This window comes from Aricia agestis, chromosome 14 (genome assembly GCF_905147365.1).
Source record: "Aricia agestis chromosome 14, ilAriAges1.1, whole genome shotgun sequence".
Lineage (NCBI taxonomy): Eukaryota > Metazoa > Arthropoda > Insecta > Lepidoptera > Lycaenidae > Aricia > Aricia agestis.
Window position 1 is genome coordinate 90,918 of NC_056419.1, and position 19,838 is coordinate 110,755.

At 37.5% G+C, this 19,838-nt stretch overlaps 2 protein-coding genes across 3 annotated transcripts; one reads left to right on the top strand and one right to left on the bottom strand.

Moving 5' to 3' along the window:
- Window positions 1-1,992: 1,992 nt before the first annotated feature.
- Window positions 1,993-17,650, top strand: LOC121733599 (GTP 3',8-cyclase, mitochondrial). 2 transcript variants are annotated; one of them, XM_042123893.1, is made up of 8 exons: window positions 1,994-2,223; window positions 2,525-2,649; window positions 13,142-13,256; window positions 13,460-13,803; window positions 13,926-13,998; window positions 14,325-14,388; window positions 14,605-14,981; window positions 16,656-16,774. In XM_042123893.1, the coding sequence occupies exons 2-8, from the start codon at window positions 2,542-2,544 to the stop codon at window positions 16,715-16,717; spliced, it is 1,143 nt and encodes a 380-aa protein (XP_041979827.1). In that variant the 5' UTR covers window positions 1,994-2,223; window positions 2,525-2,541; the 3' UTR covers window positions 16,718-16,774. The 2 variants fall into 2 exon arrangements, with proteins under 2 accessions (XP_041979826.1, XP_041979827.1); XM_042123892.1 differs by lacking the exon at window positions 14,605-14,981 and having other exon boundaries at window positions 1,993-2,223; window positions 16,656-17,650.
- Window positions 17,651-18,333: 683 nt separating this feature from the next.
- LOC121733600 (prefoldin subunit 2) lies at window positions 18,334-19,558 on the bottom strand. Its single transcript, XM_042123894.1, has 3 exons — window positions 19,347-19,558; window positions 18,993-19,134; window positions 18,334-18,810 (listed from the first exon to the last, which is right to left on the bottom strand). The coding sequence occupies exons 1-3, from the start codon at window positions 19,475-19,477 to the stop codon at window positions 18,658-18,660; spliced, it is 426 nt and encodes a 141-aa protein (XP_041979828.1). The 5' UTR covers window positions 19,478-19,558; the 3' UTR covers window positions 18,334-18,657.
- Between the last annotated feature and the right edge of the window lie 280 nt (window positions 19,559-19,838).

A 19,838-nucleotide genomic window follows, 5' to 3' on the forward strand; every position in this document is an offset into this window, starting at 1 on the left:
TAAGGACATAACGTGATGACTGATGATATAATAATTATGGTGTTGTGTGTATATTGTATCCATATACAACCATGTGAGTTGTGACATTGGTGACCCTGATAGAAGTGATGTTGCATATAATTTGCATAGTAGCATATGCTTTCGTTTTTAAAACAACGCCTCAGCCCCCAAACTTGTATCTATATGGAATTCTTCGGATTTCTTCGGAACCATAGTATACCTTGGTGCAAAATTTTGCGTTTTCGTAGCATATGCTTAGGATGCTTCTCATAAAACTAAAATCACCATATATTTCTATATACATTTTGAGGAGTTCCCTCGATTACTCATGGATCCCATCATCAGATCACCACTTTTGTGAAAATGGGACCAAATTGGAGTGAAACCTAATATAACAAAACAAAAATTTTGAAAATCGGTAGTGGTCGAACATACAAAAAAAAAATAATAATATCCACAGCCGAATATATAACCTCCTCGTTTTTTGTCGCTTAAAAGTGACGTTTTTGTATGATAGAAGCGTTAGTTCCTTTTCTCGCCACGTTCATAAACAGCCTTGTCGAACTCTACGTACTAAAGCATGACTCTGGAATCTATATTAAGTTAATAATATAAATTCAATTCCGAATCAAAGTAAGTATTTCCGAAAAGCTAAGCCAGCGAGCGTAAAAACTTTAACCGGGAGTGGGGACACGTCCATTTGACAAGGTGGCAGTGTTGCCAGTGCTGTATGTTCCAAAGTTACTTAATGTCATGCAAAAAGTAACATTTTGTGGAGAAAAGTAACATTTCGTATTATTTAACATTTTAAATGCCCTAGGATCCAGAATGCATGAAAAATACTATATATATAGAGATGAAGTTATTTATTTTTAGGGTTCCGTACCCAAAGAGTAAAACGGGACCCTATTACTAAGACTTTAATGTATGTCCGTCTATCCGTGTGTCTGTCTCCAGGCTGTATCGCAAGAACCGCTATAGCTAGACATGAAATTTTCACAGATTATGTATTTCTGTTCCCGCTATAACAAAAAATACTAAAAACAAAATATTATAGATAAAGGGGGCTCCTATACAACAAAATTGATTTCTTGGCATTTTTTGCTGGATATCAATAATAGGTAGGCACTTGATATTTCCACAAAATCCCATGTGTACTTTATTTATACTTAAATAAAAAAATATTCAAATTAACATATTATAATTAATTAAGCTCTTATACAAAAAAAACACAATTTTTGACCTATTTTTGCTCTATCACGGTATGGAACCCTTTATGAGCGAGTCAGACTCACACTTGGCCGATTATATTTTATTTTTAGGAAGGCATTTTATTTTGTTTAGCTCCAAGTCTACCAATAGGACCGTCATTAAAACTTTAAACGAAGGTGCGACAAGGCTTTAATTTTATGAACGTGGGCGGGGGCGTTTTTGTATGATGGCAGCATTAGTTCCTTTATTCGCCACGTTCATTTACAGCTTTGTCAGCTGTAACGACAAAACTCAATAAAACTTAGTGCGTTTCGTTATGGTTTCGTTTTGCATTTTTGGTTTCAAATATCTTTTTTTTTTCAATTACCAAAAGTAACGTAAAAGTAACATCTGTAGTCATGTCACATGAATGTAACATGCAAGGGTCAAAAGTAACGTAAAATGTTACAAAAGTAACATTCTGGCAACGCTGCAAGGTGGACTAATGTTGAGTTCAGTATTTTGATGGTCTAGAATCTAGACGGACACGTCAAATTCATAACATCTCTTTTGGAGTTAAAATGACGTTAAAAATCTCAATATAACTAACTAGGGATGCACATACATGATACAACCGTTCACCGTTATAAATTTCTTAAAATCATGTCGTGTGTAGGTGCCCTAAAATTATTTGACAACTGACAAATACCTAACTTAAAATAGTTGACAGTTGATAAAAAGTACCTACCTACTTAAAAAGAATCTCAAACTAGAATAGCTTTATTTTAATCATTTTAATATTACATTAAATAATATCTTAAATTAATAATCTGTAAGTAGGTTTTCCCAATTTTTATTCAAATACGAAGAAGTTGACAATTCGTATACAGTATACTTTTGTATGTATATTTTTGGTTATTGACTATTGCTCCAGGCAACATAATAGACAGAGATAATAACAATACATTGATAAAATTATTGCAATTGTTTACAAAATTTATGCACAATTGCACAAGGACAAACCGCAAGCCGGTAAGTATTGCCGCAGGAAAAGCTGCTAAAATTTTAAAACGAGTAACCTAGAATTAACACCTAAATAAATACTTACTCGTTACCTATTTGTAATGTTTCAATTTTTCGTGTTTCTTTAACCGTGAAATTACCGCTCGGCTCACAGTCGTGCCGCTGCTTTTAATCGAACGAGTAGTCGTAATACTTCATTCGTAGTGAATAGTTCTGTAGCTGGGTTTTTTTTTCGAATTCAGTAATTTTATACAGTTGTCCTAATTTGCCGGCACTAACTTATTACCTTACCTTCGGAAATATCTTGCAGAGAAATTGGAAAGTTAAATGTATTCATTGAGAATTGTACAAAATGTGCTCCAAAAGAAGCTTCACCTCAAACTGTCAGCACCTGTACTGGGGGGCCTGCGCCAGACCAGCCACTCTCATGACAAGGTAAATTATACTTCTTGCTCATTGTGCAATGTAATATGTGTAATGCCTAAGGGCAGTAACTCCGCCTTTGTATTATCTTATTTGACAACTGCAATTCTTGTATATATATATATATATATATATAAGATTATTTTGATGTATGGAGGAAAACAAGTAAACAATTTTGTTTCTCTGTAAAATAAGAGTTTAATCACTAAAAGTAAAATTATAAACAAACTAAATACAACAATAATATAATAATATCATACCTGTAAAATAAGAGAAACGACAATTACGTTTATTGTTATTCCTCCGATAAAATATTAAAATATTTTTAACACAGATCGTTTCTCTTAAATAATTTTTTTTTCATTATAATAAAATTGTCAACTTACTTCAAAATCAAATAAATCATAATTTCTCTTTGGAACTTATACCAGCCTACTCTATAACAAGAAACACCTAAGAGGTAAACTTACATCTCCCCCCTTAAGGAGAAAAAAAAAATCCATTTTTTTTACATCACTAAATCTAAAGGCCTACATAAGTCTAATTTAAGTCTAACATAGGTACAGGAATCATTTTAGTCACATGAAATAGGTTTGACTCAGCTTTTCTATGACCTGTATCTATTTCATATATAGAACTCGACACTTTCTTTACAATCCTAAATGGTCCAATATAAACTTCATCTAACTTACATCTATTAAGTCTATTTCCATTCTCAACATAAACTAGATCTCCCACATTAAAATTACAATGCTTCCGATTCTTGTCAAATAATTTCTTGTTGTAATCATGGGATTTTTTTGAATTATCCAAAGCAATTTTTTTGTCATTTATCCAACTCTCACTCGTTAAGTTATTTCTAAATTCCTTTGGTAAAATCATTACTTTTTCTGTTCCATACAAAAGATAAGTTGGAGAGAATCCTGTAACTGTGTGAACAGTCTCATTATATTTTTTAACACACTCCTTAGCTATACTAGCCCAAGCTCTTTTCTTCTCTTCTTCGTTAACTTTGCATCTTATCTTATTCACCAATGTTTGATTCAAACGTTCATTTAAGCCATTAGAAAAAGGGCAGTTTACTGCTGTAAATACCAATGGTATATTTCTGTCACCAAGAAATTTTTTTAATGCAATTGAATTGATTCCTGGATATTGATCGGTCAAAATCATGCCTATTTCTTCCGTTTCCACTATACTAGATAAAAGTCTTATGAAATCATTTGCTGTTTGAGAAAGTACAGTAAGTAAGTAAGCGATGTAAGTTTACCTCTTAGGTGTTTCTTGTTATAGAGTAGGCTGGTATAAGTTCCAAAGAGAAAGTATGATTTATTTGATTTTGAAGTAAGTTGACAATTTTATTATAATGAAAAAAAAATGATTTAAGAGAAACGATCTGTGTTAAAAATATTTTAATATTTTATCGGAGGAATAACAATAAACTTAATTGTCGTTTTATAAGATTATTTTGATGTATGGAGGAAAACAAGTAAACAATTTTGTTTCTCTGTAAAATAAGAGTTTAATCACTAAAAGTAAAATTATAAACAAACTAAATACAACAATAATATAATAATATCATACCTGTAAAATAAGAGAAACGACAATTACGTTAATTGTTATTCCTCCGATAAAATATTAAAATATTTTTAACACAGATCGTTTCTCTTAAATCATTTTTTTTTCATTATAATAAAATTGTCAACTTACTTCAAAATCAAATAAATCATACTTTCTCTTTGGAACTTATACCAGCCTACTCTATAACAAGAAACACCTAAGAGGTAAACTTACATATATATCAATCAATTCATAAACGGGTCAACTAGTCAATAGGAAAGGGATGAGTGTGCGAACAGGGTCAAGTGCTATTGTGACTAAGTCTATGTAACTATACATTTCTCACATATCGTTGCAAATGCAAGATCAAGGCTGGAGCCGCTTCCGGCTCATACGAGAGGAATGCACGACGCTGGTGTACTGGTTTGTGAATCCGTAGCCGCATTACTGCAATTTCGCAAGCTTTCTATGCCGGCATTTAATTATACGGGCCGCAGGTGCTCGTTTACTCTTGAAAACCTTTAAAAAGGCTACTTAATAGTAACCTGGGATAACAAGAGAGACAGTACGGAGAGTGGTTTATTTCGAATTCAATATAAGAATCAGAGACAATGCTAGAGCAAGCAATTTTTCTACACTACTATTATAAAGAGGAAAGATTTGATTTTTTGTTTGTTTGTTTGTTTGTTTGAGTCGAATAGACTCCGAAACTACTGGACCGATTTGAAAAATTCTATTACCATTGGAATCCTGCATTATTTCTGCTGAACATAGGCTAATTTTTATTTTGGAAAATATAAGGTTCCGTAAGATATTTGGGATTTTCGGACGCAAGGTTTAAAAAATCAACCAGAAAAGTGTTATGAGTGTGGCACTATTGTCAGGGAACATCACTATTGTCAGGGAACATCACTATTGGGCGACGCGTGCACTGCGAAGATGGCGTCATCAATGTCTTTTGTAAATTAGTGTTAAACATGATTATACATTACATTAAACTACGTTGAGTGTTATTATTTATATTTTATAAACACCTAACAATACATGGTGTCAGGTGTCGGTCGTAACCTATATGTCGTGCAGTCAGTGTCCATTGGAAATCGTCATCGTCTAAAAAGTCGGCGTCATGTCGGAAGACAAACAAAAGCCAAAGAAGATTTCTGGAATGTCCACTCCGCAGCCTATGGTGATGAATGGTAACTTAGCGCAACAATGGAAAAGATGGGTGCAATCATTTAAATTTTATTTGCGTGCGTCAGGCATGGATGAAGAAAGTGATAGCAGAAAGGTAGCTTTATTTTTACATGTCATTGGCGAAAAAGGCGTAGATGTGTTCAATACATTTGGAAAAAACGAAGACACTGTTAAGTATGACGAGCTTATTCAGTTGTTTCAAGATCATTTTGCCCCAAAAGCCAATATCACTTATGAATGTCATAATTTTTTCACATACAGACAAGGTGAAAATGAAACCTTAGATGATTTTGTTTGTACATTAAAATTACGGTCACAGAACTGTGAATTAGGACAGCTGCAAGAACGCCTTGTGAAAGTAATGTTTATATGTAACATGCATCAAAAATACAACTATATCAGAGAAAAATTATTGCTTGAAGATAAGCTGGATCTTGACAAGGCCTTGGAGACGGCAAAAGCCATGCTAGCTTCCAGACATCAAACCGATGAGTTGGCAGCAGAACAAAGTTCCGTCTTGTACAACAAAAGTCAGTCACACTCAGTCAGTCAGTATGGGCAAAAGCTTACAAACAAAGCCTGTACAAGATGTGGTCAGATGCATCGTTATAAGTGTCCAGCATCAAATGTCAACTGTAATAAATGTGGAAAAGTGGGTCATTTTGCAGTCTGTTGTCGGTCAATTAAGTCAAAGTCAGTAAAATATGTACAGTCAGACAGTGATGTACAACAGGTACAAGGAGAACAAGATGAATTGTTTATAGGCCATATTCAGTCATCCACGTCGTTGAATGACTGGAAAATTACTTTATATATAAAGAACTCACTAATAAATTGCATAATTGATACAGGAAGTGATGTCAATATTATGTCTAAAAGTGTATTTGATTCACTTAATATTAAAAATGAGATGACTAAGGCAAATGTAAAAATTAAGTCATACACTGGTAATACTCTTGAGGTACTAGGTCAACAAAACTTACAATGTAAATTCCAGTTTAATAATTCATATGTAACAAAACAAATTAATTTTATTATTGCAAATGTAAATTCTCCAACCATAATAGGTAAAATAACTTGCTCTGAAATTGGGCTTATTAAAAGAGTTTTTTGTGTAGAAACTTCTAATAGTCAAAATAATCATAGTAAGTCCAATGTAAGTCAATCACAGTCATTCCCATTACAATCAAGTCAGTCACAGAATGTTAATTTAAATAAACTTATTGAATGTAATAATTCTGTTTTCACCGGTCTTGGTTGTCTTCCTGGTGAGTGCCACATCAGTACAAATCCTGAGATTCAGCCAAGAGTGGATGCTCCAAGAAAAGTACCATTTGCATTACATAATAGACTGCAACAAGAACTTGAGAAGATGGAAAAAATGGATGTCATAACGAAGGTTACTGAGCCTACTGCGTGGGTAAGTTCATTAATTTTAGTAGAAAAAAAAAATGGTCAATTAAGGGTGTGTCTAGACCCACGTAATTTAAATCAGGCAATTAAGAGGACTCATTATCCTATCCCATCAGTAGACACGGTCCGTGCTAAGGTGGCTGGGGCTAGATTTTACTCTACGTTGGATGCAAGTAGTGGATTTTGGATGTGTAAATTAAGTAAGAAAAGCTCTTACCTTACAACTTTTAATACACCTTTTGGTCGATACCGCTTTAAACGCCTTCCATATGGAATCAACTGTGCTCCTGAGTATTTTCATAGAATCATGACTGAAATATTTGGCGATATACCAGGGGTGGCAGTATACAGCGATGACATTTTGGTAAGCGGACAAACAATACAAGAGCATAACGAACGGCTTAATGCAGTATTCCAAAGAGCAAAGGAATATAATGTAAAATTTAATAAAGAAAAATGTACATTTGCCAAGGAGAGTATTAAATATCTGGGTCATATTTTTTCAGGATGCGGAATCACGGCAGATCCAGATAAAATCCGAGCAATCAAAGAGATGCCTTCACCTACTTGTCTAAAGGATTTACAAAGATTTCTTGGTATGCTGAATTATTTAAGTCCTTTTATTAAAAATATGGCTGGTGAAACAGAAATGATACGCCAACTTTTAAAAAAATCTGTTGATTGGCAGTGGACTGCTAATCATGAAGCAGCATTCTGTCATTTGAAGCAATTAATATGTCAAGTTCCAGTATTATCACATTTTAATGTTCATGATCCTATAGTCATACAAAGTGATGCTAGTAACAGAGCTGTTGGAGCAGTGTTGTTACAAAATCAACATCCTGTTTATTATGCTTCAAAAACTTTGACAGATACACAACAAAAAATGGCTCAGATCGAAAAAGAACTTTATTCAATAGTTTTTGCCTGTATAAAGTTCCATCAGTTCATATATGGACAATCTATAACTGTAGAGACAGATCATGCACCTTTAATAACATTGTTTAAAAAATCCCTTGTTGAGGTTCCAACACGTCTCCAACGAATGATGTTAAGAATACAACCCTATAGTTTAAACGTAGTTTACAAAAAAGGTAGTCACATGTACATTGCTGATACCTTATCAAGAGCAGCACTTTCTGATACAAGTTCCGATGAATTGGATGATGATGTTGTTGTTCATGTAAATTTACTGATTAAGTCATTACCTGTATCTTCTGAACGTCTACAGTGGTTAATCACTGGCACAAACCAAGATGAAAGTATGCAAATTTTGAAAAAATACTGTAAAGAAGGATGGCCAACAAGTAAAACACAAATTCACAAAGATTTGCATGAATATTGGCAGCATAGATTTGATTTACATACAGAACATGATTTAATTTTTAGAAGTAGCAGTATTGTCATACCTAAAAAATTAAGGCCAGATATTTTGAAAATAATACACAGCGGCCATTTGGGTATAGAAAGGTCAAAAGCATTTGCTAGAGGACATGTTTTTTGGCCATTTATGTCATCTGATATAAAAAACCTAGTTCAGTCATGTCACATTTGTTTGTCTCATAGAAGTTCGAATGCTCCAGAACCACTTTTGCCTCATGATGTGACATTATTTCCATGGGAAAAAGTTGGTGTTGATTTTATGGATTATAAATCAAAAAAATATATTGTAGTACAAGATTATTACTCCAATTATATTGAAATAATGTCAGTGGCAAGTACTAATGCTAAAACAGTAATTGTCTGTCTCAAGAGCATTTTTAGTAGACATGGTATACCAGTGGAGTTATTCTCTGACAATGGGCCACCATTCAATTCAGCAGAGTTTAGAAAATTTACCTTTGAATGGGGAATAAATCATACTACGTCAAGTCCTTATTTACCTCGATCAAATGGGTTGGTAGAATCTGCAGTAAAGATATGTAAATGTTTTCTTACCAAATCAGAGGAGTCTGGAACTGATCCATATCTTGCTTTGCTTCAATTCAGGAATACACCTAGAGGAAATCTGCCATCTCCAGCACAACTGTTAATGTCACGTTCACTTAGAACACAATTGCCAACAGTCACAAGCAATTTAAAACCAAGAACGGTAAAATTTCACAAATATGTAAAGGCAAAGGAAGAAAATAAACATAAAATGAAAGACTACTATGATAAAAAGACTAAATCATTAACAGAACTACAAGAAGGAGATAAAGTATATTTTAAGAAAATGCCAGACACTCCATGGGTTCCAGGTGCAGTAAAGGCCAAATGCGAGCAGCCGCGATCCTATACTATTGAGGGTTCAGATGGATTTATAGGACGAAGGAACAGACAGCATATACTGAAGCCTCAAACTCAACCTGAAACTGAATTTCAAGAGATATCACAAGAAAGTCCAAATATCAAGACACCTCCAAAATCACCTACTACAACAATATCTACTGAGGAGCATACCACTCCAGTTAATAAGCGCACCAGATGTGGAAGGGTCATAAGGCCACCAAGACGGTTAGACTTATAGGTTTTATGTATTATTTATTGGTTGGTTTGGATAAGTTAATTAGACTAAGTATATAAAATAACTTAAGTACATTGTATAGTTTTATATTCTTCCCTCTCTTTAATAGGGGGGATGTTATGAGTGTGGCACTATTGTCAGGGAACATCACTATTGTCAGGGAACATCACTATTGGGCGACGCGTGCACTGCGAAGATGGCGTCATCAATGTCTTTTGTAAATTAGTGTTAAACATGATTATACATTACATTAAACTACGTTGAGTGTTATTATTTATATTTTATAAACACCTAACAATACAAAAAGTTACTTATTTTGCGTACGCTGCTTAAACTATAAAAGATAGAGGCATAAAATGTTCTAAGTAATTATAGATCTTTTAAATATCTACAAAAAAGTCCGCGACACACTATACCTATCTATGTTGAGTGAGGCACAATAACCATTTTTTTATAAAAAAATCTAGAATTTTTTTTGGACTATATTTAAATGCGTTTATTTAAATCATGCTATTGACCCTTATCAAAATAAATTATTTCATCACTAAGTACAGTTAATGTAGATAATATTTGGTCTTTAAATGATTAAAATTGGACGTTTGGTTTTAATGTTATGGCGAAATTAAAATATTACGATTTCTGCTGCACGTTGCGAATTGGGCGTCAAGGCGCGATGCGCGGGTGTGCGTGCGGTAGGGGAGAGATTTAATTATCAGTGCCACAGACTCGCCCGGAGAGTCCACGTAAATATTACCTCGATCGTGGGAATCGCAGACACAATAGATTTTCAATAGTTATGCGACAGCCGGGTGCTGCTTTATTGATTTGATTTAGACTATCGTGCTTCATTATTATAATCCTAATTTCAAAAAAGCTTTAAAAGTTATGACTACGAAAGTAATATTTTTAGAACTTTTTAAAATAAGTTTTGAATGACTATTATTTTTGATTGCTATTATAATTAATTAATTTCTTTAACTATAAATCTCCAATAGCGGCAGCCGGCTGCCAGCATAACAATTGAAGATCTATTGTGTCTGCGATACCCACGATTCCGATGCACGATGGAAGTATTAATGCATATTTTTTAATCCACACTATTTCTGCTGAATATAGGCTATATTTAATGAGAGAAAAAAGGGAACCGTATTAAGTGTTAATAATTGTGTGAAAAATCTACCAAAATATTCCTTCTTGCTTATCCATACTAATATTATAAATGCGAAAGTATCTCTGTCTGTCTGTCTGTCTGTCTGTCTTGCTTTCACGCCAAAACTACTGAACCGATTGCAATGAAATTTTGTACACAGTTATTCTAGAGTCTGAGAAAGGACATAGGCTACATTTTGATGTGGGAAAATATCTTATTTCCATGAAAATATCGATGAAAATGAATTCGCATTGCGCGTGGCCAGCGCTCATCCCGGGGGTCCTGGGTTCGAGTCCCGCAGGCGGAACAAAAAGTTTTCAATGTTCCTGGGTCTTGGATGTGTATTAAAATAAAATTTCAAAAATCTTAAACATATTTTATGTATAATATTATAAAAAATCCAGAAATATATCGATGCAATGAACATTTTAGTTCTAATACGATTCAGCAGATGGCGTTTTAATTTTTACTTTATTGTAACATAGAACTAATCATACTTATTAGTTAGTATGTTTTTGTTTATCTATACTATAATATTATAAATGCGAAAGTATCTCTGTCTGTCTGTCTGTCTCGCTTTCACGCCAAAACTACTGAACCGATTGTAATGAAATTTTGTACACAGATAGTCTAAAGCCTGAGAAAGGACATAGGCTACTTTTTAACTGGAAAAAGGGGTTGTAAGGGGGTGAAAATTCGTAAATTTGGTCAAATTAAGTTAGTTCCAAAAACTCAAAATAGATGGCGCCAAGAGTCCCCTAGATCGCGCTATCGCTTGCTCATGCGTATTTCTATAAGAGGTGGTACCATGTTGAAATGCGTTTTTCGATTCTTTCGATTGTTATAAGTACACGTTATTAACTAATAACTCACCTACCAACTTAGATATCAAATTCAAAAACAACAGCGCCAAAACTACTGAACCGATTGTAATGAAATTTTGTACACAGATAGTCTAAAGCCTGAGAAAGGACATAGGCTACTTCTTACTGGAAAAAGGGGTTGTAAGGGGGTGTTTATGCGTAAATTTGTTCAAATTAAGTTAGTTCCAAAAACTGGAACAGATGGCGCCAAGAGTCGCCTAGATCGCGCTATCGCTTGCTCATATGTATTTCTATAAGAGGTGGTACCATGTTGAATTAATATTTGCGATTCTTTCGATTGTTGTACATGTTATTAAATAACTCACCTACCAACATAGATATCAGAAACAGTCTACCAATAATAAATAGTTTATGGGCATTGGGCAAAGCTAAGGTTGTGTAATGCATTATGCAGCTAAGTTGTGTAACGCTAAATAAGCTTTAAAATTTGGTATAAAAAAGTTTAATTAAGTAAAAAAAATCATATTATGTGCACACTACACGGCTGTTTTGGGTATTTTGATTTAAGGGGTACCAGGGTTTTAAAAAGCTTTTGACACCAATTTTGTTGACACCGCGCGCTATAAACTGAAGTCCACGCGGACGAAGTCGCGGGCAACAGCTAGTGTATATATAATCTCGGAATTAGCTCCAACGATTTTCATGAAATTTAGTATACTAGAGATCGCCCAATGGTCAAAATTCGACCTTAATTTCAACGATATACAAAATATAGGCAGTAGGCCTATATTTTGTAAAAAATATTGACTTTATCATTTTTTTTTCAACTCTTGTCTCTGGGACTTAGCTGATCTCAGACTGGCCGTGTAAGCATTGTCTAATAGTATCTTAGATTCAATGAAAAAAACTATAATCCATTTTCAATTTGTCAATTTGTTGTCAACAGACTTCAACCATAAATAAAAGCGAATAAATTTGTATACTATACGTATACTTCACATATGTATGTATACTTCAACCATAAATAAGAGTATAAATAAATAAAAGCGTATAAATTCGTATGTATGGGCTTGTCACTCAAAAATCTGTCATTTCTAATGTGTGTAATTCAAATAAATTGAAAAAAAAATGTATGATAAAAGCATAATTTCAAAATAATTCAAGTTCAAGTTTGATGCACTCCTTCACCATATAAACTATAACTGTGCAAAATTTCATGCTAGGTGCATGAAATTTTGCACAGTTATAGTTTATATATTTATTATATAGTTTATATATTTATAGTTTCCCCATTTTTCATAAAAAGGGTTACAAAGTTTTTCATTCGTGTATTAATATTATGATAGGGGGTTTCAGGGGCGATTAATCGATCTAGCTAGGAATCATTTTCAGAAAATGTATTTTTATTTGTGTATTATCGATAATAATAATACTATTTTGTGAGCAACAGCTAATGGCAATGAGTTTCTAAAATACTAGAGTAGCAATGTCTTACCAAAGATTCTCAGAAATGCGTAACCACTTTTTTGTTCAAAAGACAATGTCAAGTCATATATTCCTTATGTCATTATGTATGTGAGATATGCCTGCAGGCATCTTCGAAGTGGCAACGCGTTGCTACCGTAAACTTCCAATCTAGTTACGTTAGTAACATAGAATATCATTGGCTAATGGTATTCCAGCAGATGGTGTTGTTAAGTAGCACAAAGTCAATGAGTGTTTGCTATACCGAGCAAAACTCGGTCATCCAGGTACTTGTCATAAGACATAAAGCATACTTTCTTGGCTAGTGTCACTTAGAGCAATGTTTTTCATACAAAGTCATAAAAAACAATACATTTTTAAATATTTAAACAGAGCAGGGAGTTGGAACCGCCAAATGCAGATGCAACGACGGAAACCCTAATGGACCTGCACGGTCGTCGCCATGACTACTTGCGCATATCTCTCACTGAGCGATGCAACCTGAGGTGTAAGTCCGCTCACTTGTAGTGTTTCCTGTTAGAAATTTTGAAATACCTTCAAAGTACCACCATTTTCCTCCCACATTTCAAAATAGACATTTTGTGATATGTTGCATGCTTCTTTACAAACCATAAATATTAATTAACCAACTGGCATGACACTCGTGTAGTGTATAATAATATGTGAGACGAGAGAGCTTGCGTGTGGCAGGTCAGTACTGCATGCCGGCGGAGGGCGTGTCGCTGAGCCCGCGGGCGCGGCTGCTGTCGTTCGCAGAGCTGATGCGGCTGGCGCGCGTGTTCGCGGCGCTGGGCGTAGGCAAGGTGCGACTAACGGGCGGGGAGCCCACGCTGCGCGCGGACCTCGAGGAGGTGGTGCGGGCGCTGCGGGGGCTGCCGGGCGTGCGCACGGTCGCCATGACCAGCAACGGGCTGGCGCTGGCGCGGCGACTGCCCGCGCTGCAGCGCGCCGGCCTCACACACCTCAACCTGTCGCTGGACACGCTGCGCGCGGACCGCTTCGAGCGCATGACGCGCCGCCCCGGACTCGCCAAGGTGAATAAACTCTATTGCACAGAAACGAACGGAACACAACACAGAAACTAGAATTAAACTATTAATATAATCTAACCTTACTGTATGTTAATACGTACATACTGAAGAATATGAATGCGCAGGTGCTCGCGTGCATCGACGTCGCGCTGCAGATCGGCATACGACCACTCAAGATCAACACTGTGCTCATGAAAGGTAGGATCGTAAAGAATGTTCTGTTTCCACTTTCCTAATTTATGCAAAAAGTTATGAGTTTGAAATCTATATATTTTGGTTTCCACTTTCCTAATTTATGCAAAAAGTTATGAGTTTGAAATCTATATATTTTGTATCCATAATTATTATGGTGTTAACCATTGAGCATTTTTCTGAGGTGTATGTTTATGAGTCACTACTCAATAGTAATGAATCTTTTGGGTAAAAGTATTAAAATTATTCCAACACAAAACGATGTCTCTATGTTGCCGTTACTTGCCACTAGATGGCGTTTTATCGTATTTACAACACGCCGACGGTTTCAGGTTTCAACGACGATGAAGTCGGCGATTTCGTGGAGTTCACGCGCGAGCGGGAGGTGGAAGTGAGGTGAGGAGGGGGGCGGGGGTTGGGGAGCGGCGCGGTGTGTATGCGGGCGTGCTGCCCGAGGAGACGAGCCCACTGTGTATAATGCGACAAGGCTTTAAATGAACGGGGCGAAAAAAGGAACTAACGCCACCACCATACAAAAAAGCCATTTTTGATAGCTCTCCTTTACCAGCAGCGCCCCCGCCCACGTTCATTTAAAGCGTTGTCGCATTGTAGGTTCATCGAGTTCATGCCGTTCGCGGGCAACGAGTGGGCGGCGGCGCGCATGGTGCCTGAGCGGGCGGCGCTGGCAGCGGCGCGGGCGGCGGCGGGGACGGGGCTGCGGCGGGCGGCGAGGGCGGCGCGCGGGGACACAGCCACGCTGTGGGAGGTGGCGGGGCACGCCGGGCGCGTGGGCTTCGTGTCGTCGATGACGCGGCCGTTCTGCGGCGGCTGCAACCGGCTGCGGCTGACGGCGGACGGCAGCCTGAAGGTGTGCCTGTTCGGCGCGGCGGAGGTGTCGCTGCGGGACGCGGTGCGCGCCGGCGCCTCAGACGACGACCTCGCCGCGCTCGTGCGGGCCGCGCTGCGCCGCAAGCACCCCCAGCACGCCGGTCTGTTGTTTGTATAGACTATAGGGCTTCCCCTCCGGCCTCCTTATAATGTCGATTTGATCGACGTGACCTTTCCTGCGACCGCACAATTTTTACTTTGACTTTTTTATTTTTTTTTTTATTTTTTTATTTTACTTTATTATATATTTTTCGTTTTTTACTGCGCATATATAGCGCTTATTCCACTTGTCCTATTTAGAAGTCCTAGCTAGGATCCTACATAGGAGACTAATTAGAAGCTTCTTATTCCACTTGTCCTAATTTAGTGACTAAATCAGTTGTCATTTTGATCAGACGTCTTCTTGATGGCTCCAGTTCTGTCAAAGCAACAAAAAATTGGTCTTCTCATAGGCTTAGCTGTTGGCTTAATGAAAATAAAAATAAATAAAAGGCGAAAAAGATGGTTGAAAGAATTTTTGCTCCACGTAAAGTTATGAATTATGAACTTCCTGAACTACTTGGAACCAGCAGACTTAAGAAATTACCTACGAATGGATTCCAGATCTAATAACATAATATAAATTGACTAATAGATTTAGCAGTTCCCACTACAGATAAAAGGTTGAAACCATCTGGCAACACTGATTTAGTCAGTTAGAAGCCACATTTTTTCCGATTCAGGATCCTAGCTTTCTAAATGTTATCCCACTTGACAATTTTTTTTAGGATCCTAGCTAGGACTTCCTAAATAGGACAAGTGGAATAAGCGCTTTAGCAGCGCTTTGCGCATGCGCAATGGTAAAATTTAGTGTCAGTGTCTGTGCCATGTGTTAAAAAATTTGACAGTATCTGACGTTAACTTCTATTGTTGCGCATGCGCGGAAGCTGCACATGCGCAGTTAAAAACGAAAAGAATACGACTCGTGTTCGTCAAAGTTACATAAACGACTCGAGGTGATCGGTTCCGTGTTCCGGTTACTTTTTCTATGAGTGGCCGGCCCGGCTTCTCATAGAAAACAAGAAATGAAAAGGGCGTAAGCGACAAAATGGTTTTTGACGCGTAATTTAAAAACCATAAATACATTTCATATAAGCTATGGGCAAATTAAAGTGTATGCTTGAACCAATCTATGTACAAATTTTGGAAGCTTAATGCCTGTTTTCACCAACGGTCTCCTACGAATGGATTCACTCTCTGTTGGCAAAATAGGAATCCCTTTTTTTACAGAGGTATTTTTGATTGATTATTCTGTGTTATAAAAGTTGACAAAGACAAAGAGTACAGGCAATGAACTTAAATTTCTTAGCTTTAGTCATTGCTGAGAAAAATCGATATTGCTACAGCCAAATTATCAAGGCATCGCCGTAATGTGTGCTGTTAGCTGTAAGCCTTAATTTCTTTGCTTGTGGAAAAAAAACGAATCGGGAGAAAACTTGTGCATGGTCTCGGTGATAATACGATAAGGAAACTTGACATGATCAATGATGTGGCGCAAGTGAGGTAAAGGGCCTATATTGTAATTTGTATCAGTACTGTATGTAATTATGATTTAAGTATAATATTATTGTTTTTTTTTTTTAATAAAACCTTACACAACAGTTAAACTACAATGTGTTGTCTTCGTAACTGGTCAGAAAACCTTATATCTTTTGGTTGGAAACCTTCTTATCGGTTCTAAATTTATAATTTCCTACTGAGACTATTTTCGTGAACGACTTTTCATTTTGTTTCAGGGATGAAGAGCGGCGACATAGTCCAGGGCTCCAACCGGCCTATGATCCTCATCGGCGGGTAGCGGCGTGCGGGCGGCGCGCGTACTGCACCGCGGCGGGCGGGGGCAGTGACGAGGCGGGGCCGCGGCTGACGCACGTGGACGGGGAGGGCCGCGCGCGCATGGTGGACGTGGGCGGCAAGGCGGAGACGGAGCGCGCGGCGGAGGCGGAGTGCTACGTGCGGGTGAACGCGGCGGTGGCGCGGCTGCTGCGCGCGGGCGGCGGGGGCAAGGGCGACGCGGCGGGCGCGGCGCGGCTGGCGGGCGTGATGGCTGCCAAGCGCACGGCGGACCTCATCCCGCTGTGCCACCAGCTGCCGCTGTCGGCGGTGCGCGTGCGCGTGGAGCTGCCGGGGGAGGAGGGCGGGGCGGTGCGCGTGACGTGCGAGGCGCGGACGCGCGCTCGCACGGGGGTGGAGATGGAGGCGCTGACGGGGTGCGCGGTGGCAGCGCTGACGCTGTACGACATGTGCAAGGCGGCGGACCGGCACATGCGAGTGTCGGGGCTACGCGTCACGCGCAAGTCCGGCGGCAGGAGCGGGGACTGGACCGCGCCCGATCTCGACCCTGACGACGCGTAGCCAATGTAATTTCTTTTGTAGTTCCTCAAAATTATTAAACAGTTTTGTTTATACTATAATTATATTATAGAAAATTGCCAATTTTCGATAAGACTAATGTGAAATTTTACTGACAAGATGACCATGTTGATTATAAAGAAAGCGAAAATGTTACTACACTTACAGAATGAATGACTTAGAAGTCTCATTAACATAATGTAATGCCTCGATTTGTGATATTGCTCTCATTAAGAGATGTATGAATCCAATATATTTTTATAAGCTCATTATTTTACCATAGAATATAGGGAAAAGTGATAATATACACAGGGGTGAAATGAAATTATATATATAAAATGTTATTATAATTTTATTTTTTTGTTAATAAATAACTGTATGCAAAGTATTTCAATTTTATTTATAAATCTTAACTGTTTACTCAAATTTTGGTCTTCTGCCAATGTTAGTTAAAAATGTACTATCAGAGAAGTTGATTCCTATGCAAAAGTTTGCTTGCATTACGTGAAACCCAGCTGACAGATCATAATTAACATTGGCCGTGTTCGTCGGCGTAATTTTTAGCGCATTCGCTGCAAAACCTAGTTATTGCGCATGTCCAAATCATGTCATGCCATGGCAACGACAACTGTTTACGACTTGACATTTAACCCAATTGCAATTTGTTGGTGACGTTGCAATGAACAAACCAGTGGGAGAGCCATGCTTCGGCACGAATGGGCCGGCTCGACCGGAGAAATACCACGCTCTCACAGAAAACCGGCGTGAAACAGCGCTTGCGCTGTGTTTCACCGAGTGAGTGAGTTTACCGGAGGCCCAATCCCCTACCCTATTCCCTTCCCTACCTTCCCCTATTCCCTTCCCTTCCCATCCTTACCCTCCCCTGTTACCCTATTCCCTCTTAAAAGGCCGGCAACGCACCTGCATCTCTTCTGATGCTACGAGTGCCATGGGTGACGGAAGTTGCTTTCCATCAGGTGACCCGTTTGCTCGTTTGCCCTATTATTTTATTAAAAAAGAACAATTAAATTTTTAAATTTTTCAAGTGATCCATATCGCAATAAAAGGTTTGTCTAATAATACGCCAACGAACACGACCATTGAATTGACATATTTGACCAAATAATGTTGGTCTGTCAATTGCATAGGAATCAACTTCCTCGGTGGTACACTCTTTAATAAGCAGTCCCGAGAGCTTCACGTCTAAAACATAATATTGAAGATAATAAACAAAAACCCCGAAGCCCTCAAACACATAATTTTAGATACTCGGATCACATCCTTTTGACACACCACACAGGTGCGAGCTGAGGATACACATTACACATGTTATCTGTGTTAGCTCAGCACCTGCGTAACACCGTGACAGCACTGCTAGTGTGTGAGTTATCCGCTAGCGACGAGTACGTTGGTCTTTGCTGGCTGGTCCTGATCCTGAGCGGGCGGGGCGTCTCGCTCTCCGCGCTGGACGCGAATGTTGTGCTTCTCTATGTACTCATTGATCTCCTGACCTTTCTTTGCCAGCTGCTCTTGCAGAGCCTGCACATACAAAAAACTATTACATAAAGATGTATACCACTACCATAATCAAAAATAATGACCTAATATTTTTATAAAGTGACACTGACATAATATTAAGCTTAATTAATAAGAATTATGATGCTGCTGATTATTTTGAAAGCTTACAAATTGAAATATATGTTAGCGGCGAACATAGTTACCTGCAGGGCTCGCGGAAGGCACTCTCGGTTGCCTTCCAGCTCGGGCAGGACCTCTGCTACGGTTCTCTCAACCAGGACGCTGCCCACCATTCTAAAGCATTTCCGGTCAGCCTCTACCCCTTGAAGTGTCTCAATAACGATTCTGGAAAATCATAACTTTTTAGTGACTACACTTAGATCACACAAAACCGAATTTCTAACATAACCTCATAACCTAGGTTTTTAAGGCTGGTGCTGCATGCTGTAATTTGTAACATTTGTAACTTTCACAAACAGGATTTGATTAGTATTGTTAAATAAGGATAAATGTGAGAAAAAGTGTTTGTATTACATTAAAAAAAAACAGGTGTTTACTTGTGTTCGTTTAGGTCCATTTCTAATTCAGAAATTTTGTTTGCCAGTTGACGTTGCTCGCTGCGTAAATTTTGGAAGCCGGCAAATATTTCTTCATTAGTTTTCTTGCCTTTGCTAGTATTTTTGGACATTTTGTTGGTATTGAATTAAATTATTTACACTAAAGAATAGTATTTTCAACCGAACACTTCAATTCACTTTTTACTATTTTTAAGTTTGATAGGTACCTTATTTAAATAAAAGTAACTAAGTATTTTTTTTTTGGATCTTTTAAATTTTTTATTAAATTAAATTATTTAAGATTTTTATTTTTTGTTCGCAAATCGCAATTTTAGTTTTTCAAAAATCTAAAAATTTTAGGTTATTTCTTGTTGATTTGACAAGTGCTGTCTCTGTCAAAGAGAATGTCATATACTACGTAACAAGAGGTCGGACTTAAAAGAAAAAAAATTAACATTTATTGTTTTCTTAAATTGAAACTAAGGCTAAAAT